This window comes from Ostrinia nubilalis, chromosome 30 (assembly GCF_963855985.1).
Source record: "Ostrinia nubilalis chromosome 30, ilOstNubi1.1, whole genome shotgun sequence".
Classification (NCBI taxonomy): Eukaryota; Metazoa; Arthropoda; class Insecta; order Lepidoptera; family Crambidae; genus Ostrinia; species Ostrinia nubilalis.
In genome coordinates this window covers 3,673,713-3,695,149 of record NC_087117.1, presented here as the reverse complement: position 1 = coordinate 3,695,149, position 21,437 = coordinate 3,673,713, and the positions used below count along the sequence as shown (strand labels likewise).

At 49.1% G+C, this 21,437-nt stretch overlaps 5 protein-coding genes across 6 annotated transcripts in view; 4 read left to right on the top strand and 1 right to left on the bottom strand.

Annotated features, from left to right (window-relative positions):
- LOC135085837 (uncharacterized) overlaps positions 1-21,437 on the bottom strand; it is a 30,914-nt gene that overhangs the window by 7,451 nt on the left and 2,026 nt on the right. The window contains exons 3-7 of one of the 2 annotated variants that reach the window (XM_063980622.1): positions 20,595-20,687; positions 13,393-13,426; positions 8,725-8,916; positions 7,997-8,076; positions 5,977-6,069 (exon numbers count right to left, since the gene is read on the bottom strand). In XM_063980622.1, coding sequence (XP_063836692.1) covers positions 5,977-6,069; positions 7,997-8,076; positions 8,725-8,916; positions 13,393-13,426; positions 20,595-20,687 — 492 coding nt within the window. The remainder of the gene's footprint in view (positions 1-5,976; positions 6,070-7,996; positions 8,077-8,724; positions 8,917-13,392; positions 13,427-20,594; positions 20,688-21,437) is intronic. The other variant, XM_063980623.1, reaches the window with a different exon arrangement.
- On the top strand, positions 4,854-20,598 carry LOC135085844 (uncharacterized). Its single transcript, XM_063980631.1, has 3 exons — positions 4,854-5,219; positions 12,530-12,900; positions 19,540-20,598. The coding sequence occupies exons 1-3, from the start codon at positions 4,922-4,924 to the stop codon at positions 19,849-19,851; spliced, it is 981 nt and encodes a 326-aa protein (XP_063836701.1). The 5' UTR covers positions 4,854-4,921; the 3' UTR covers positions 19,852-20,598.
- Positions 7,004-7,972, top strand: LOC135085839 (histone H1B-like). The gene has a single exon (XM_063980626.1). The coding sequence runs from the start codon at positions 7,054-7,056 to the stop codon at positions 7,759-7,761; it is 708 nt and encodes a 235-aa protein (XP_063836696.1). The 5' UTR covers positions 7,004-7,053; the 3' UTR covers positions 7,762-7,972.
- On the top strand, positions 8,923-10,491 carry LOC135085841 (histone H2A). The gene has a single exon (XM_063980628.1). The coding sequence runs from the start codon at positions 9,712-9,714 to the stop codon at positions 10,084-10,086; it is 375 nt and encodes a 124-aa protein (XP_063836698.1). The 5' UTR covers positions 8,923-9,711; the 3' UTR covers positions 10,087-10,491.
- Positions 10,710-11,641, top strand: LOC135085843 (histone H2B). Its single transcript, XM_063980630.1, has one exon. The coding sequence runs from the start codon at positions 11,047-11,049 to the stop codon at positions 11,419-11,421; it is 375 nt and encodes a 124-aa protein (XP_063836700.1). The 5' UTR covers positions 10,710-11,046; the 3' UTR covers positions 11,422-11,641.

Here is a 21,437-nt window from a genome sequence, read left to right as displayed (position 1 = left end):
GGCAAAGACCCTCGCAAGCTCTGTGTATGAGGAGCCTGCTTCCCCTTCATGTCCCGAGGACGCCATGTGCGATCCGAACTCGGCCCCTCTACCAATCCCGCTCACGAACGAGCACTCCATTGTGATAGATCACCAATCCCATGCCCCCAGTAGGGACATGGAATGTGACTCTGTCTCAGACGCCGATGACGGTGGCTTCACCACCGTCAGTCGTCCGAAGAGGACCCGCAAATCCGCGGCCTCTCCCCCTCCTTCCCCCCCTGCGAAGGCGCTGAAGGCCAACTCGGGCCTCTCTCAGCCCTCGCAATCTTCCCAGCCATCCGGCTCGCAGTCGAGCACCGGGCGGACTGTCAGAGTCCCCCCAGTCTTTGTCCAGGACAAGGCGTCCTGGAACAAGATTTCCGGCGCGCTCAAGGAGCGTCACATTAACTTCTCGCACGCTAAGTCGTGCAACGTAGGAATTAAGGTGTCCTTGTCCACCTCCGACGAGCACCGAGCCCTAACGCGTTTCCTAGATGAGAACCGTATCGGTTATCATACTTTCCCCCGCGAGGAGGAAAGGGAGCTGCGGGTTGTTATCCGTGGCATCCCCAAGGAGCTAGACTCCGCCTCCATCTTGGCCGACCTCAAGGCCCAAAACTACCCCGTCAAACAGGTTCATCGTCTGTACAGGACTCGTACACGTGAACCTTTTGACCTTGTCCAAGTAGTCTTGGACTATTCCGACGAAGCGAAATCGATTTTCAACTTGAAATCGGTTTGCTTCATCTCCGGGCTCAAAGTTGAGCCACCCCGAAAGCGCGGCGCTCCCGGCCAGTGCCACCGCTGTCAACATTACGGGCACGCTGCCCGTAATTGTCACGCCCGTCCCAGGTGCGTCAAGTGCCTAGGCGATCACGGCACAGCCGACTGTGTCCGTGACAAGGCCACAGCCACCGAACCACCGAGCTGCATACTGTGTGGTAGCCAGGGTCATCCTGCGAATTATCGCGGTTGTCCCCGGGCCCCACGCACTCAGCCGCGTGCCCCCATCCCCTCTGCCCCCAGGCAGATCAATGCTACTCGCAACTTTGCGGTAGCAAGTGAGGCTCCTAGCCTCCGTCCCAATAGGCCCAATGCTTGGGCTAGGCCTCTGGCCTACACCCAGGCAGCCAGCCTTACTCCCGCACCCGCCCAAACAGCTGTGTCCCCACCCGCGCCCCAGCAGGCTCCTCAACCCCACCCAGCCCCTAAGGCTACGCCAAAGGCGCCTAACCCTAGTCCCCCTGCCCCTAAGGCACCGGCCCACAAAGTCCCGGCCCCTCAGGCCAAGCCCCAGCCTACACATTCACCTGCGGCTGACATTAAATTGGTCAGAGACTTCTTTGGCCAAATTAATGTCGGCGAGATGTTTGTGATCGCCGCAAAACTGCGCGCGACTAATGGCGAAGGCAACATCATGGATAGGTTATCTATCCTCGCCGAACACGTAGACTTTTGCTACGCTATCTCTTCTTTCCACGCTCCGTAATGGCTAATCCCACCGCTAGGATCAAACCCCGGTCAATCACCTTAGCTTTTTTCAACGCTAACGGTCTTAGACAGCAGAAGGACGAGGTTACTCAGTTCCTTACCGACCACCAGGTCGACATCTTTCTGGTTCAAGAGACCCTCCTAACACCCTCTATTCGCAATCCTAGGATAGCGAACTACAATATCATTAGACACGATAGGCCCACACGTGGCGGCGGCACGCTTATTTACTATAAGCGTTCTCTGCACTGTGCTTTAGTCGATCCCCCTTCTCTTTCTAACCTAGAAGTCTCACTCTGTCGGCTAGCCATGACTGGACACGAGCCCATTCTCATCGGCTCGGTTTACCTCTCCCCGAACAAGACTCCCTTAAGGAGCGACTTTGAGGCCCTGTTTGCTATGAATGGTGCAGTCATTCTTGGCGGCGACTTTAATAGCAAACACACTCATTGGGGTTGCGTAACATCCACTGCCAACGGCATGATGCTAAGCGAACTCTCTGAGGAACTCATTTTTGACATCTTAGTCCCTATGACGCCCACTCACTATCCTTACAATGTCGAGCATCGGCCCGACATTCTTGACATGGCAATTCTAAAGAATATAGGCCTCCGCCTACACTCCATAGAAACCATGCACGCGCTCACTTCTGACCATCGCCCGGTCGTACTCCAACTAGGCTCTCCTGAGTCTACACCCACTATGAAGACAGTTGTGGACTGGGACAAACTCAAGGTAAAACTTGGGAACTGTCAGAGCCCACAACTGTCCTCAATCCCCGACGATATAGTTTCGCCTCACGAAACTATTCACGCGATCGATGCCCTCACTAGTCACATCTCGGTCGCCATCGGCGACTCGTCTAGGCAAGTGCCTGCGATGGCTAACCACCGTCTCAGGTTGCCTGACGACGCGCGAGAGCTATTGAGGGCAAAGAACGCAGCCACTCGCGATTATGACGCTTATCCAACCGAGGAAAACAGAGCCCGCCTACGTTCCCTACAGCGCGCTGTCAAGGCTCGTATCGCGGAACTCCGTAACAATCAGTGGGATGATCTACTTAAAGAAATCTCGCCATCTCACCAAGCCTATTGGAAGTTGACGAGAGCCTTTAAGTCCGACACCGTAGCGTCCACGCCACCGCTTTTACGTCCCGATCAAACGCTTGCGTTTGACGACGACGCCAAAGCCGAATGTCTAGCCGACAGTCTAGAAGCACAGTGCTCCCCCAGTACCCTCCCAGTAGACTCTGCCCACCTCCGCATGGTGGACAGCGAAGTCGAACGTAGAGCCGCCCTCCCTCCGACCACAACCCTAGACCCGACCAACGTCGACGAGGTGCGAACGATAATCAAAGGTTTCCGTCCCAACAAAGCCCCCGGCCCGGACCGTATCTCTAATAGAGTCTTACGCGCCCTGCCCGCCCCCCTAGTATACCTCTTAGTTGCTATTTTCAACGCGGCCATGTCTCACTGCATCTTTCCCGACGCGTGGAAAGAGGCAGAAGTCATTGGCATTCCGAAGCCCGGTAAGAAACTGGCTGACCCCACAAGCTACAGACCCATCAGTCTCCTAAAGACCATGGGTAAGTTATACGAACGTATAATTGTTTCTCGATTAAGAGATTATGTTTTTTCTAATAATCTCTTAATAAACGAACAGTTTGGCTTCCGCGCCTCACATTCCTGCGTACAACAGGTGCACCGCTTAACGGAGCATATACTTAGCGGCCTCACTGCTAAGCCACCCGTAGGGACAGGAGTGTTATTCTTCGACGTAGCGAAGGCATTCGATAAAGTCTGGCACAACGGCTTGATTTACAAGCTTTACGAACTCGGTGTGCCGGACAGTCTCGTGCACATCTTACGTGACTTTTTATCGAATCGCACCTTTCGTTACCGAGTAGATGGCTCCCTCTCCTCCCCCCGCCCCATAAGAGCCGGAGTCCCTCAGGGCTCCGTGCTCTCGCCCATCCTCTTTTCATTGTACGTCAATGACATCCCCAAATATCCGAATACGGATTTAGCCCTCTTTGCGGACGACACCGCACTCTACAAGTCCGGACGTAATCGGAATTACGTCATCTTGGCGCTCCAACGCGCAGTCACACAATTAGGCGAATGGTTCAGGAAGTGGCGTATCGAGGTAAATCCCGAAAAAAGTGCAGCAGTGTACTTTTCTAGGGCTTTGTCTGCGAAACGTCCTCCGGTTCGCACTCGTCCTAATGTCCCCACCCATCTCACCTTATTTGACCAAACTATTCCTTGGAAAAGTGAGGCCAAATACTTAGGTGTCACCCTCGACCAGAGATTAACGTTCGCTCCGCACCTCAGACGCGTCTTGAGCCGTGCAAACCACTACATCCACCGACTCTACCACCTAGTTGGAAGGAAAAGTAAATTGTCACTTAGAAATAAGTTGACAATTTACAAAACCTGCATCCGTCCAGTGTTGACTTACGCCAGTCCGGTGTTTGCTCACACTTCCTGCACAGACCTTAAGAAATTCCAGACCCTCCAAAACAAATTCTTACGCCGAGCCGCGGATGCCCCGTGGTTCGTGCGTAATACGAATCTCCATAGAGATTTCGAGATCCCATCGATTGATCACTTTATGAAAGAAGCCTCTCGCCGCTACTTTGATAAAGCGATCAACCACAAGAACCCTCTTATCGTTAGCGCCGCCACGTATACACCCCAGAAAGATGTCGCTCCCCAATACCGACGACCTAGGCATGTCCTAGACGACCCGGACGATCCTATTACCGAATTTCTGAACACAGACATCACTGCCTTAAGCACGCCAACTACTCCACAACACAGTAGCTCGTTACACCGTACTCGCCGGCGAGTACGAGGCCCTGCTTTCCATTTCGGACGGTACAGACATGTACCGGGCCGGTTCTCCCCTATCCGTCCCCCGGACACGGCCTGAGCCGAGGTCCGAGCCTACCGTGGCGCCCTCAGGCCGCGTCCGTAGTCCCCTCGATCGGGCCCACTAGAGTGAGCCCGCCGTAGGCTGGACTTTGGTCCAACACCGCGGTGGGCAACCCTCTAGTTGGGTTCGCCACTGATCGGGCGCCTTATGCGCTCGATACGGCCCGATCGCGAACGTCGGTCTGCGACCGACGCGGACGAGCCTGGGCTTCGCTTCGCGAAGCCCACACTCGGCCTCGTCGGCACGCGCACCGACGATCGCCAAACGGCTAGAGTACCTTCTGTACTCGCCACTCTGCCCGGTGAAGCTGGAAAAGCTCCTCAAGCTACCAGCGCGCGTCCCTTCAAAAAAAAAAAAAAAAAAAAAAAAAAAAAAAAAGTTTCGGGCACAGTCTCGTTCGAGTAATCGTCTCTCGCACACACTATCGGTGTGCGCACGTGTAAATCGAAACCACTGAACCAAATCAAGCAAGATGACCGGTCGCGGTAAGGGAGGAAAGGGTCTGGGAAAAGGAGGCGCCAAGCGCCACAGGAAGGTGCTCCGTGACAACATCCAGGGTATCACCAAGCCCGCCATCCGTCGTCTCGCTCGCAGAGGTGGCGTGAAACGTATCTCCGGTCTGATCTACGAGGAGACGCGTGGTGTGCTGAAGGTGTTCCTTGAGAACGTGATCCGTGACGCCGTCACTTACACGGAGCACGCCAAGAGGAAGACCGTCACCGCCATGGACGTCGTCTACGCTCTGAAGCGTCAAGGTCGCACCCTGTACGGTTTCGGTGGTTAAACCAACCGCTGCCGCTGAATCGTCGTCGTGTGGCGCATCATCATCGCCGCGCTGCTTGTTGTTGGCGCAACTACGACGCTACGAGGATGATCGCAAAACGATCACAAATACACAAAAGGCCCTTTTCAGGGCCGCACAAATTTCGTTAATTATAATGACTGTTTCTATCGAAGACTTTACACAATAATAATTAACTACCTATATTATATTAATAATTCCTGTTATTGCTCTCACATGGCATGGCACACCTCGCGCACACACACGCATAAATTTATCCTATCCTAGGTGCCGCCAGCACATAAATACATACATATAATATACCTACCTGCCTGTACTATGCAAATAAGAAGAGTTTGAGAAAATAAATGTATGTACTTCTTTCATCGTCATTACACAATATGTTAGGTTAGGGGGGCACGGGAATGGAATGGATAGGTAAATTATTATTGTTGATGTCGAAATTTGGAACGTTTCAATCGGGGCTATGGAATAATATTGTGGAAAGTATAAAAATGGGGTTTTGTAAAAAAAATATATTAAATAAGTCAAACAAATTTTATTTGTAATAACAATTACTATAAATAAGTGCGTCAATGTCATAAAACGTCTTTAGAGTAGGTACATAATTATACATTATACCAATGTTTCATTTCATATTATCACTCATATAGATTAAATAATACAACAGCAAAATTTATGTGAAAATAATAAATAGATATTATAATAAAATATTACTGTCGCACCTGTGACCAGCCTCGTCGTTGGTGGATTCGATTCGTTCGCCATCAATCTGCGGCGGCAGCGCGGCACCGCGTAGGTACCACACTCCTCCGTCCCTGCGGAATAAAAAATAAATAATGTTATTATTGTGTAGGTACCATATAACGTATTTTTTTTTTTTTTTTGTTACTAGTACGCATAAGGTGCCCAGTAAAATTATTTTGTTTATTTACATGGACGTGCAAGAATATTCACTCGCCCGCGTCCCACTGTCTGTGAACGGTGCGACGGCTGTAGATGGCGGGCGGCGCTTTCGTCAAAATAATTATCGTGTCTCGATGTGAAAAATTAATTTTTTTTATTATGTTCATATTATAATAGCACAATCGATACATTTACAATTATTTTAATAGCATAACATAGGTAGTTCGTATGACTACGAGATCGCCTGCCCTAACAAACGACACAGGAGAGGCCGCCGTTCATGTTTTACGACCCCCGAGTCTATTGCGATAAATACGGTCCGAAGCGATACCAATATTGACGATTCATCGATGCGTATGGTCGTTGGGATGTTCGCTTTCAATTTGTCCATGAAAAAATATCGATCATAACCGTATAAATGGAGAAAAACAACATTTAAACACGACCCTCGGTCGGTCCGGTTGGCAATGTTGAAAATAAACGCGTGCAGCGTTCGAATCGTGATTCATACAGTGACATATACATCACAGACGCACGGGAGCACTATAGGAGATGTCAGTGACGCGTTAAATTCTCTAATATGTTGAATAATTTTTCGCGAAACTAATTTTTTTCAGATGCATGCTAGTGAAAAGTTTCAAGTGTTCGTACGAGAAAACATCTAGCTACAGAGAGGCTCTCCTTACGGTATTGCCATGACGCGTCGTTTCGCACCGTAAGTTTTGTCCCGCTCTAACACACCGCTCTATCCATCCTCTTTTCTCTCGTTCCGCGCGCGCGCAGTCGCAGTACGTACGTTCGTTGTTTCGCTCGCTCGTCGCGTTCCAGCAGCAGCATCGTCTGAAATTAATTGTTTTGATTCGTTCACGTAAACAGTCAAAATAACAAAAAGAAAAATGGCAGACACAGCAGTGGCATCCGAGGCACCGGCTCCGGCGACGCCCGCGAAGAAACCCAAGGCGACGGCGACCGGAGGAGCTAAGAAGCCGAAAGCGAAGCCCACCCACCCGAAGACGTCCGAGATGGTGAACAACGCCATCAAAGAGTTGAAGGAGCGCAGCGGTTCCTCGCTGCAGGCCATCAAGAAGTACATCGCGGCTCAGTACAAAGTGGACGCTGAAAAATTGGCACCTTTCATCAGGAAGTACCTGAAGAGCGCCGTCGAGTCCGGCGCTTTGATCCAGACCAAGGGCAAGGGCGCTTCCGGTTCGTTCAAATTGGAATCCAAATCTGCGGCATCCAAGAAGCCGGCGGCGAGCAAGCCCGCCAAGGGCGCCGCCGCAGCGTCGGCCAAGTCCAAGAAGGCCACGGCCGCGTCGGCCGCCGGCAAGGCGAAGAAGGGCGCCGCCTCGAGCGCCGCATCGTCGCCCTCGAAGGCGAAGCCCTCCGCCGCCACCAAGGACAAGAAGGCGGCCGCCGCGAAGAAGAAGCCCGCCGCCAAGAAACCCGCCGCCGCCGCCAAGGGTAAGGCCGCCGCCGCGCCGAAGGCCAAGAAGACCGCCAAACCGCCAACCAAGAAACCCAAGGCGCCCAAACCGAAGAAGGCCGCCGCAACACCGAAATCCAAGCCCGCGGCCAAGAAGGCGTCCGCCGGCAAGAAGTAAGCCGCCGCCGCCGCCGCCGCCGCGCGCGTCAGCCAGCAGCAGCAACTTGTTGTGTCGCCCATACGCCCGCCAGTGTTGTCGTGGGTAATGGTGGTGTTGGTGGTGGTACTACTGACACACCCCATCATCATCATCATAACAACGGCCGAGGCTGAGGCTGCGGTTGCAGCGAGGAGCGTCGAAAGTTTTAAAAAGCCCTTTTCAGGGCTAACAAATAATTCAAACATGTACTTACATGTGTTTCTTGCGATAGACGAGTCACATTTTAAATACAGAGGCAGGCAGGCCGAGTCCTGCTCTCCGCTGCTTGCTGTCCTGAAAAACAAACACATGAATTACTAAATAATTAATGTAGGTATACATAATATAGGCACCCCCTATCTACACCCACACACACCACACTACATGCATCTTTTATGCATCAACAACTATTTCAATATTATTTATTTGATCACCAACAAGGTACCGTTCACAAGAGAGTAACACACAAAAATTATTATTATGAGTTATCGATTCAATCTAAAACAATAATTAAAAAATAACTAATAAAAACAAGGCAACTTAGTTAAGAGTTCACAAATTCAGTCGGAGGCATCAAATACATTTATCACCAACATAATAATTAATTAGTCATTGATGCCTCCGAATGCATTAATTTGTTTATGATAAATTCAATCCTAATCCAAATCTGTCCGTCAACTGTCGAACATCAATAATTGTTTTTGTTTAAAAATAACTGTTCGGTCTATTATTTTTATAAGACTTTAATAGTAATGTGTAAAAAAATTTTATCTAAAACTGAATTAAATTTGACAGTTGAAATCCGGATTTGGAATAGAAACCTATTAGAATATGGGAAACGGGCACAAGTTGTCTTGTTTTTGTCTTTTTTTTTTTAATTCCTTTTTTTACACCCTCCTTCTGGCGCAGTCGGGTAATTAACTAATTAATAATAACACTCACTCACCCCATCGCATCGTTCCGTTCGGTTCATGATAATATTCGGCCGACGACGGCGAGAGGGCGGCGGAGGCCTCCAGCCGCCGCCGCCGCCGCCGCCGCCGCCGCCGCAGACAGCGACCGCCCGCCCGCCCCGCACGCCCGCCACACCACCAGCACCAGCACCAGCAGCACACATTGTTCACGCACCACCAACTGAAATTATGAACGGAGAAACCACATAAGTATCTGTGTATGATACCACAACAACATCACACGCATCACTTTGGTACTTTGTTTGTTCGCACACATATTCATTTATCGTTTAAATCGCGCTCAATTTACTTGCTTTTACCGCACAACACACACAACTAACTGAATGAACGAATAACAACAACAACAACAACAAGTAGCCACCTGAGTTAACTTATAACATGTCTTGCATTTGATGCGCGTCGTCGTTCACTTTTCGCCATTTCAGCGGCAAAATGATAACACAATATATGTATTATCATTCAACTTTCACAACTTTTTATAATAATCACCAGAATCCCGCCGCCCGACTGCCCTGTCTGCCGGGTGCCGGCGCTTGACACTGACGTTTAATTTTTTTTTTTTTTTTTTCCATTACGCAAAAGAAACGCGTTTTATACCACACATACATCTGCCTACATAGAGAAAAAAAAAATCAAATTAATTAACCAAGTGAAAAGGAAAAACACTTTTTTTTTTTTTTTTTTTCTCCCATTTATATCAGCACGGTCTGTCACAAACCAACGCGAAGCGAGTGAAAGAGAAAGACAAGTGTGTCTCTTTCTGAAAATTTCGCGCGAGACGTGCATATCTGTCTATCTCTTTCTGACAGTGAAACGTTCGCCCCACTAATGGGTTTGCGCGCGCCGTTATAAATATTCTGCGCTCAACAAAAATTGACACAGACAGTCTCGACGCGCGCTCGTCGTTACACGTTCACTTTGTGTGTTGATTTATTTCTCTACAAACTACAACAACATGTCGGGTCGCGGCAAGGGTGGCAAGGTCAAGGGAAAGGCAAAGTCCAGGTCCAACCGTGCCGGTCTCCAGTTCCCCGTCGGTCGTATCCACAGGCTTCTGCGTAAGGGCAATTACGCCGAGCGTGTCGGTGCCGGTGCGCCCGTGTACCTGGCCGCCGTCATGGAGTACCTGGCCGCTGAAGTGCTCGAGTTGGCCGGTAACGCGGCTCGTGACAACAAGAAGACCAGGATCATCCCGAGACATCTACAACTGGCGATACGCAACGACGAGGAATTGAACAAGCTCCTCTCCGGCGTCACCATCGCCCAGGGTGGTGTGCTGCCCAACATCCAGGCCGTGCTCTTGCCCAAGAAGACCGAGAAGAAGGCATAAATCGCCGCCGCGTTTTCGCATCATTTATGTATGCTGCACTCTGCTGCTGTATACATATTGATCGAGACACGACCGAACGAAACGTGTGTGCACGTTTCTTCAAACAAAAAGGCCCTTTTCAGGGCCGCAATATGATTCTGAGTATTTATGAAATGTTTCTTGACGATTGACACGAGTGCAAATCTCTTCTTACACTATACAATAATAAATACTATCACTACACAATATAATGATTAATTGATTGTCTGAAAAAGTCGGCATGATGGTTAACAGACAAAATAAATAAATGCCTAATTATGAGAGAGAGAGACAAAATATACCCGTACGTAAATACATAGGTAGATTCGAGTTTGAGCATGAAAAATCCTTAAGAAAAATATTTTAGTATTTATAACGTGATGCGATTGATCTATTGATATAAATATATATTTTTTTTTATTTTTTTTTTATATATTATTAAAATTAATTTTAAAATCTTGCTTGCGCTTTGCGTTTCGTGAGAGAAAAGAAAGACAGAGAGAAAATGTAAATCTACATTACTCGTAATGCACTTGCATAATATTTTTTATGTCGTACGTACCTACCTACCTACCTACCTACATACATACATTTTTTTTTTTTATTATTATTATAAAACTGAAACCAAACTAGAGAGTTGAGTGAGCGAGAGAAACGCTCCTCACATATCGCCATCTCACTCACTCGCTCGTCGCACCCATCAACAACACAGACCGTAATGCGTTATGAGCGAGACGGCACAGAGCGAGAGAGAAATATCATGTTAATGCGACGACACTATTGGTCGAAGTGACACCGCGTTGCGGTCGCTTTTTGAACTGACAGTAACTGAGGTAAACCCCAATCTACCGAAAAATTTACACATTCGCTCGTCACTCTCGGCACGGTCGAGTTGTTGTAAGCTGATATACATTATTATCGTCGTTATCCCATTAAACAATCATGCCGCCCAAGACAAGTGGCAAGGCCGCCAAGAAGTCGGGCAAGGCTCAGAAGAACATCTCCAAAACTGACAAGAAGAAGAAGAAGCACAAGAGGAAGGAGAGCTACGCCATCTACATCTACAAAGTGCTGAAGCAGGTCCACCCCGACACCGGTATCTCCAGCAAGGCCATGTCGATCATGAACTCGTTCGTGAACGACATCTTCGAACGCATCGCCGCCGAAGCTTCCCGTCTGGCTCACTACAACAAGCGTTCCACGATCACGTCGAGGGAGGTGCAGACATCCGTCAGGCTGCTGCTGCCCGGTGAACTCGCCAAGCACGCCGTCAGTGAAGGCACAAAGGCCGTCACCAAATACACCAGCTCCAAGTGAATTGGCAGCGCTTCGTCGTCGTCGTCGTTCGTGTTGTCGGTGTTTTACACCAAACACAACCACGACACAAAAACAAAAGGCCCTTTTCAGGGCCACAAAATGCATATCATAAATTGAAAAGTTTCTTGTCGATGGCGTGTCACGTAAATAAATGTTAATGTACCTTACCTACCTACTTAGGTAACCTACTTGTAAAAAATTTAACACATTCGCCGCACAACACAACGCAACACAACAGCTTATTTATTTATTTATTGTTCGCTTATAGTAAGCATTGTAAATAATTAATAATTGTCGTACGTATCAGATTGTGCTTGTCAGTGAAGAGTGAGCGAACTAGAGAAAAAAATAAAATATCGTCAACTAAAAATAACAATGACTCCTATAAAATATCGAAGGTAAATTAGAATCAATCAACACAATACCTACATTATTTTAATTTTCGCAGATAACAGGAAAAAATATAAATTAATTATGAACGAACTATGAAGTTAATAAACTAAGCTAGTACTTATTAAATTATGAAATAATACTTTTCACACACGTACTCGTACTGCAGACTCACTGTTTAAATAAAATATTTGTATCATTTTTGTACATAATCAATCAATCAATATTTTGAATAAAATTTCCAAAAAGAAGAGGAAAACTCAAAACGCAAAAATATAATAATTTGTCGTAGAATAATTAATTAGTTAGCCTAGAATATGTATGTACCTAATAATTATTGCTTTGTTGTTGATTTTGAGTGGAAATTACATATAACACTTCTTACTAGTTATTATCCTGGCACAGGCAAATTATACGCCTGAAAGGAGGCTTCGTTCATTAGTATTTATTATGTAGTAGTATTTTATGAAATGAAACTACTTAGGTACATATATGTAGGTTTAATAAACAATTTTGAATTTTTTAAACGCGAATGAAAAAAAAAAAAAAAAAAACGTGCGAGCGAGCGAGAGAGAGAGCGCGCAAGCAGTGAGAAAGAGAGGCGTATACATCGTCGGCTATAAATACGGCGTGGCGCGCGCGTACATGTTTTATTATAGGATCGTACGTCGAACGACCCGCCGCTCCGCTCTCTTGTAAAATTTGCATTTGTGAAAAGTTGTTTTACGTTTACGTACAATGGCCCGTACCAAGCAGACCGCTCGTAAGTCGACCGGCGGTAAAGCCCCGAGGAAGCAGCTGGCCACCAAGGCCGCTCGCAAGAGTGCGCCCGCCACCGGTGGCGTCAAGAAACCCCATCGCTACAGGCCCGGTACCGTGGCACTCCGTGAGATTCGTCGTTACCAGAAGAGCACGGAGCTCTTGATCCGCAAGTTGCCGTTCCAGCGTCTCGTGCGTGAAATCGCTCAGGATTTCAAGACCGATCTGCGTTTCCAGAGCTCCGCCGTCATGGCGCTCCAGGAGGCCAGCGAGGCTTACCTGGTGGGCCTCTTCGAGGACACCAACCTGTGCGCGATTCACGCCAAGCGCGTCACCATCATGCCCAAGGACATCCAGCTGGCGCGCAGGATCAGAGGAGAGCGCGCCTAAGTGCTTCGCGCTCGACTTTGCTCTGCGCCGCCGCTGTCGTCCGAGGAGGATACGCGCGCATCAAACAAACACAAAAAAGGCCCTTTTCAGGGCCGCATATGATTCTTAATGTGTGTCCACCAACACAAGTTTCTGTCGATGACGAGTCCGAGTTTAACATTTTATTACACACGTCATAATGTGTACATACATACATACTTACTTACTTGCTTTATTATTATTTATGCCGATCAATAAATTATTTAACACTATATCTATCTAGTAAATGAACTGCAATAATACTCTTACGCGCACGCACGCAACAATCAATGCAAATTGAATATGAATGAAAGAGAAACAAAATAAATAGTAATAGTAGGCCTATATTGTGAGCTGTTCGATAGTAAATTTTTTTTTTCTATAATTACAAAATTTCATTTCATTGTTACTTACATTTGCCTGCATGAACTGGCCCCCGGATCATTACCTACACAAATAATTATTTAATTGATATTGATGATTTTATTTATTTTTTTTAAGAAAAATATAACACGTAGAGCGAGCGAGAGAGAGAGAGAGAGAATGTGTTGAATATTTCCATCTCTGTCGTTCGAGTGAGTGGTGACGCATTATTTTATGCGAGAGCGAGACGGAACCCCTTTTTCTTTTCCATTAATTTGTTTTTAATTCAATGGAATTTATTAATCATTACTTAATATAATAATAACATAATATAAAAATATATAGGTAATTATTTTAAAGTAAAATCATCAACGATACTCCGTCTCTGTCGCACTAGCGCTCGCACACGCGAGAGTGAGAGAAGACATGGCCCCCCCGCTGCCGCCCGCCCCTCGTTCGCTTTACGAATGATATAAAAGTCAGGCTCTGCCTAGTTTCGGGCACCCCACGATTCGCTTCGCATCGCTCGCACGGTACGGACGTGCGCTCCGCCTCGCCCGCCCGCTCGCATGCGCTGCGCTCCGAGTTCCTCGAGCTTATCGCCCTCGCTCTGCGAGTCTTGTTTCTGTGGTGTTTTGTCACAATTACGTGGCTTGCCCGCGGCTGCGCTTGGGATACCTAACGGTGATAACGAACAAGCGTAGTTAAACGCCTTTCTAAAGGCGGTTCGGTTCGATTGGGAGCGACCGACAGTGCCTTTTTCAAGGCGCTGAAATTTCCTGCCGCCGCCGGTATATTAGGCTGTGAACCTTGGCCTCCTGGAAGGCACGTTTGAGAGGGTGAGGCGTTCCTCCTCGCCCTTGAGACACTCGGTTTCACAGTCTTTTCACTGCCGGGCGTGACCCCCCCTACCCCTCCCTACTTTCCATCCCTGAAGGAGCGTATCCCTGGTTGTTTTTGCGACCGGGGCCCTCCTGAAGGACTGCTAGGAGTAGGTACTCACCCTACGTCGCGGCGTTGCTACGTTGCGGCGTAGTTACATTGGTTAGGGCACACTTTTCCCACTCACCCCGCACGGTTTACACCGACTGTGCGGGACTTACACACCGCTATAACCACCGAGTTTCTTGCCGGCTCTTCTCGGTGGTTGCGACTTGCGAACCGGCGTAGATTCACGCGTCGCGAAACTCAACTCCATGCCATGGACACGGAGGAACTCTTAAAGTTCCTCCGGGCCACTCACCCGGAGGTCCTCTCCGGGTTTAAAGCCCACATACGGGCAAAGACCCTCGCAAGCTCTGTGTATGAGGAGCCTGCTTCCCCTTCATGTCCCGAGGACGCCATGTGCGATCCGAACTCGGCCCCTCTACCAATCCCGCTCACGAACGAGCACTCCATTGTGATAGATCACCAATCCCATGCCCCCAGTAGGGACATGGAATGTGACTCTGTCTCAGACGCCGATGACGGTGGCTTCACCACCGTCAGTCGTCCGAAGAGGACCCGCAAATCCGCGGCCTCTCCCCCTCCTTCCCCCCCTGCGAAGGCGCTGAAGGCCAACTCGGGCCTCTCTCAGCCCTCGCAATCTTCCCAGCCATCCGGCTCGCAGTCGAGCACCGGGCGGACTGTCAGAGTCCCCCCAGTCTTTGTCCAGGACAAGGCGTCCTGGAACAAGATTTCCGGCGCGCTCAAGGAGCGTCACATTAACTTCTCGCACGCTAAGTCGTGCAACGTAGGAATTAAGGTGTCCTTGTCCACCTCCGACGAGCACCGAGCCCTAACGCGTTTCCTAGATGAGAACCGTATCGGTTATCATACTTTCCCCCGCGAGGAGGAAAGGGAGCTGCGGGTTGTTATCCGTGGCATCCCCAAGGAGCTAGACTCCGCCTCCATCTTGGCCGACCTCAAGGCCCAAAACTACCCCGTCAAACAGGTTCATCGTCTGTACAGGACTCGTACACGTGAACCTTTTGACCTTGTCCAAGTAGTCTTGGACTATTCCGACGAAGCGAAATCGATTTTCAACTTGAAATCGGTTTGCTTCATCTCCGGGCTCAAAGTTGAGCCACCCCGAAAGCGCGGCGCTCCCGGCCAGTGCCACCGCTGTCAACATTACGGGCACGCTGCCCGTAATTGTCACGCCCGTCCCAGGTGCGTCAAGTGCCTAGGCGATCACGGCACAGCCGACTGTGTCCGTGACAAGGCCACAGCCACCGAACCACCGAGCTGCATACTGTGTGGTAGCCAGGGTCATCCTGCGAATTATCGCGGTTGTCCCCGGGCCCCACGCACTCAGCCGCGTGCCCCCATCCCCTCTGCCCCCAGGCAGATCAATGCTACTCGCAACTTTGCGGTAGCAAGTGAGGCTCCTAGCCTCCGTCCCAATAGGCCCAATGCTTGGGCTAGGCCTCTGGCCTACACCCAGGCAGCCAGCCTTACTCCCGCACCCGCCCAAACAGCTGTGTCCCCACCCGCGCCCCAGCAGGCTCCTCAACCCCACCCAGCCCCTAAGGCTACGCCAAAGGCGCCTAACCCTAGTCCCCCTGCCCCTAAGGCACCGGCCCACAAAGTCCCGGCCCCTCAGGCCAAGCCCCAGCCTACACATTCACCTGCGGCTGACATTAAATTGGTCAGAGACTTCTTTGGCCAAATTAATGTCGGCGAGATGTTTGTGATCGCCGCAAAACTGCGCGCGACTAATGGCGAAGGCAACATCATGGATAGGTTATCTATCCTCGCCGAACACGTAGACTTTTGCTACGCTATCTCTTCTTTCCACGCTCCGTAATGGCTAATCCCACCGCTAGGATCAAACCCCGGTCAATCACCTTAGCTTTTTTCAACGCTAACGGTCTTAGACAGCAGAAGGACGAGGTTACTCAGTTCCTTACCGACCACCAGGTCGACATCTTTCTGGTTCAAGAGACCCTCCTAACACCCTCTATTCGCAATCCTAGGATAGCGAACTACAATATCATTAGACACGATAGGCCCACACGTGGCGGCGGCACGCTTATTTACTATAAGCGTTCTCTGCACTGTGCTTTAGTCGATCCCCCTTCTCTTTCTAACCTAGAAGTCTCACTCTGTCGGCTAGCCATGACTGGACACGAGCCCATTCTCATCGGCTCGGTTTACCTCTCCCCGAACAAGACTCCCTTAAGGAGCGACTTTGAGGCCCTGTTTGCTATGAATGGTGCAGTCATTCTTGGCGGCGACTTTAATAGCAAACACACTCATTGGGGTTGCGTAACATCCACTGCCAACGGCATGATGCTAAGCGAACTCTCTGAGGAACTCATTTTTGACATCTTAGTCCCTATGACGCCCACTCACTATCCTTACAATGTCGAGCATCGGCCCGACATTCTTGACATGGCAATTCTAAAGAATATAGGCCTCCGCCTACACTCCATAGAAACCATGCACGCGCTCACTTCTGACCATCGCCCGGTCGTACTCCAACTAGGCTCTCCTGAGTCTACACCCACTATGAAGACAGTTGTGGACTGGGACAAACTCAAGGTAAAACTTGGGAACTGTCAGAGCCCACAACTGTCCTCAATCCCCGACGATATAGTTTCGCCTCACGAAACTATTCACGCGATCGATGCCCTCACTAGTCACATCTCGGTCGCCATCGGCGACTCGTCTAGGCAAGTGCCTGCGATGGCTAACCACCGTCTCAGGTTGCCTGACGACGCGCGAGAGCTATTGAGGGCAAAGAACGCAGCCACTCGCGATTATGACGCTTATCCAACCGAGGAAAACAGAGCCCGCCTACGTTCCCTACAGCGCGCTGTCAAGGCTCGTATCGCGGAACTCCGTAACAATCAGTGGGATGATCTACTTAAAGAAATCTCGCCATCTCACCAAGCCTATTGGAAGTTGACGAGAGCCTTTAAGTCCGACACCGTAGCGTCCACGCCACCGCTTTTACGTCCCGATCAAACGCTTGCGTTTGACGACGACGCCAAAGCCGAATGTCTAGCCGACAGTCTAGAAGCACAGTGCTCCCCCAGTACCCTCCCAGTAGACTCTGCCCACCTCCGCATGGTGGACAGCGAAGTCGAACGTAGAGCCGCCCTCCCTCCGACCACAACCCTAGACCCGACCAACGTCGACGAGGTGCGAACGATAATCAAAGGTTTCCGTCCCAACAAAGCCCCCGGCCCGGACCGTATCTCTAATAGAGTCTTACGCGCCCTGCCCGCCCCCCTAGTATACCTCTTAGTTGCTATTTTCAACGCGGCCATGTCTCACTGCATCTTTCCCGACGCGTGGAAAGAGGCAGAAGTCATTGGCATTCCGAAGCCCGGTAAGAAACTGGCTGACCCCACAAGCTACAGACCCATCAGTCTCCTAAAGACCATGGGTAAGTTATACGAACGTATAATTGTTTCTCGATTAAGAGATTATGTTTTTTCTAATAATCTCTTAATAAACGAACAGTTTGGCTTCCGCGCCTCACATTCCTGCGTACAACAGGTGCACCGCTTAACGGAGCATATACTTAGCGGCCTCACTGCTAAGCCACCCGTAGGGACAGGAGTGTTATTCTTCGACGTAGCGAAGGCATTCGATAAAGTCTGGCACAACGGCTTGATTTACAAGCTTTACGAACTCGGTGTGCCGGACAGTCTCGTGCACATCTTACGTGACTTTTTATCGAATCGCACCTTTCGTTACCGAGTAGATGGCTCCCTCTCCTCCCCCCGCCCCATAAGAGCCGGAGTCCCTCAGGGCTCCGTGCTCTCGCCCATCCTCTTTTCATTGTACGTCAATGACATCCCCAAATATCCGAATACGGATTTAGCCCTCTTTGCGGACGACACCGCACTCTACAAGTCCGGACGTAATCGGAATTACGTCATCTTGGCGCTCCAACGCGCAGTCACACAATTAGGCGAATGGTTCAGGAAGTGGCGTATCGAGGTAAATCCCGAAAAAAGTGCAGCAGTGTACTTTTCTAGGGCTTTGTCTGCGAAACGTCCTCCGGTTCGCACTCGTCCTAATGTCCCCACCCATCTCACCTTATTTGACCAAACTATTCCTTGGAAAAGTGAGGCCAAATACTTAGGTGTCACCCTCGACCAGAGATTAACGTTCGCTCCGCACCTCAGACGCGTCTTGAGCCGTGCAAACCACTACATCCACCGACTCTACCACCTAGTTGGAAGGAAAAGTAAATTGTCACTTAGAAATAAGTTGACAATTTACAAAACCTGCATCCGTCCAGTGTTGACTTACGCCAGTCCGGTGTTTGCTCACACTTCCTGCACAGACCTTAAGAAATTCCAGACCCTCCAAAACAAATTCTTACGCCGAGCCGCGGATGCCCCGTGGTTCGTGCGTAATACGAATCTCCATAGAGATTTCGAGATCCCATCGATTGATCACTTTATGAAAGAAGCCTCTCGCCGCTACTTTGATAAAGCGATCAACCACAAGAACCCTCTTATCGTTAGCGCCGCCACGTATACACCCCAGAAAGATGTCGCTCCCCAATACCGACGACCTAGGCATGTCCTAGACGACCCGGACGATCCTATTACCGAATTTCTGAACACAGACATCACTGCCTTAAGCACGCCAACTACTCCACAACACAGTAGCTCGTTACACCGTACTCGCCGGCGAGTACGAGGCCCTGCTTTCCATTTCGGACGGTACAGACATGTACCGGGCCGGTTCTCCCCTATCCGTCCCCCGGACACGGCCTGAGCCGAGGTCCGAGCCTACCGTGGCGCCCTCAGGCCGCGTCCGTAGTCCCCTCGATCGGGCCCACTAGAGTGAGCCCGCCGTAGGCTGGACTTTGGTCCAACACCGCGGTGGGCAACCCTCTAGTTGGGTTCGCCACTGATCGGGCGCCTTATGCGCTCGATACGGCCCGATCGCGAACGTCGGTCTGCGACCGACGCGGACGAGCCTGGGCTTCGCTTCGCGAAGCCCACACTCGGCCTCGTCGGCACGCGCACCGACGATCGCCAAACGGCTAGAGTACCTTCTGTACTCGCCACTCTGCCCGGTGAAGCTGGAAAAGCTCCTCAAGCTACCAGCGCGCGTCCCTTCAAAAAAAAAAAAAAAAAAAAAAAAAAAAAAAAGTTTCGGGCACAGTCTCGTTCGAGTAATCGTCTCTCGCACACACTATCGGTGTGCGCACGTGTAAATCGAAACCACTGAACCAAATCAAGCAAGATGACCGGTCGCGGTAAGGGAGGAAAGGGTCTGGGAAAAGGAGGCGCCAAGCGCCACAGGAAGGTGCTCCGTGACAACATCCAGGGTATCACCAAGCCCGCCATCCGTCGTCTCGCTCGCAGAGGTGGCGTGAAACGTATCTCCGGTCTGATCTACGAGGAGACGCGTGGTGTGCTGAAGGTGTTCCTCGAGAACGTGATCCGTGACGCCGTCACTTACACGGAGCACGCCAAGAGGAAGACCGTCACCGCCATGGACGTCGTCTACGCTCTGAAGCGTCAAGGTCGCACCCTGTACGGTTTCGGTGGTTAAACCAACCGCTGCCGCTGAATCGTCGTCGTGTGGCGCATCATCATCGCCGCGCTGCTTGTTGTTGGCGCAACTACGACGCTACGAGGATGATCGCAAAACGATCACAAATACACAAAAGGCCCTTTTCAGGGCCGCACAAATTTCGTTAATTATAATGACTGTTTCTATCGAAGACTTTACACAATAATAATTAACTACCTATATTATATTAATAATTCCTGTTATTGCTCTCACATGGCATGGCACACCTCGCGCACACACACGCATAAATTTATCCTATCCTAGGTGCCGCCAGCACATAAATACATACATATAATATACCTACCTGCCTGTACTATGCAAATAAGAAGAGTTTGAGAAAATAAATGTATGTACTTCTTTCATCGTCATTACACAATATGTTAGGTTAGGGGGGCACGGGAATGGAATGGATAGGTAAATTATTATTGTTGATGTCGAAATTTGGAACGTTTCAATCGGGGCTATGGAATAATATTGTGGAAAGTATAAAAATGGGGTTTTGTAAAAAAAATATATTAAATAAGTCAAACAAATTTTATTTGTAATAACAATTACTATAAATAAGTGCGTCAATGTCATAAAACGTCTTTAGAGTAGGTACATAATTATACATTATACCAATGTTTCATTTCATATTATCACTCATATAGATTAAATAATACAACAGCAAAATTTATGTGAAAATAATAAATAGATATTATAATAAAATATTACTGTCGCACCTGTGACCAGCCTCGTCGTTGGTGGATTCGATTCGTTCGCCATCAATCTGCGGCGGCAGCGCGGCACCGCGTAGGTACCACACTCCTCCGTCCCTGCGGAATAAAAAATAAATAATGTTATTATTGTGTAGGTACCATATAACGTATTTTTTTTTTTTTTTTGTTACTAGTACGCATAAGGTGCCCAGTAAAATTATTTTGTTTATTTACATGGACGTGCAAGAATATTCACTCGCCCGCGTCCCACTGTCTGTGAACGGTGCGACGGCTGTAGATGGCGGGCGGCGCTTTCGTCAAAATAATTATCGTGTCTCGATGTGAAAAATTAATTTTTTTTATTATGTTCATATTATAATAGCACAATCGATACATTTACAATTATTTTAATAGCATAACATAGGTAGTTCGTATGACTACGAGATCGCCTGCCCTAACAAACGACACAGGAGAGGCCGCCGTTCATGTTTTACGACCCCCGAGTCTATTGCGATAAATACGGTCCGAAGCGATACCAATATTGACGATTCATCGATGCGTATGGTCGTTGGGATGTTCGCTTTCAATTTGTCCATGAAAAAATATCGATCATAACCGTATAAATGGAGAAAAACAACATTTAAACACGACCCTCGGTCGGTCCGGTTGGCAATGTTGAAAATAAACGCGTGCAGCGTTCGAATCGTGATTCATACAGTGACATATACATCACAGACGCACGGGAGCACTATAGGAGATGTCAGTGACGCGTTAAATTCTCTAATATGTTGAATAATTTTTCGCGAAACTAATTTTTTTCAGATGCATGCTAGTGAAAAGTTTCAAGTGTTCGTACGAGAAAACATC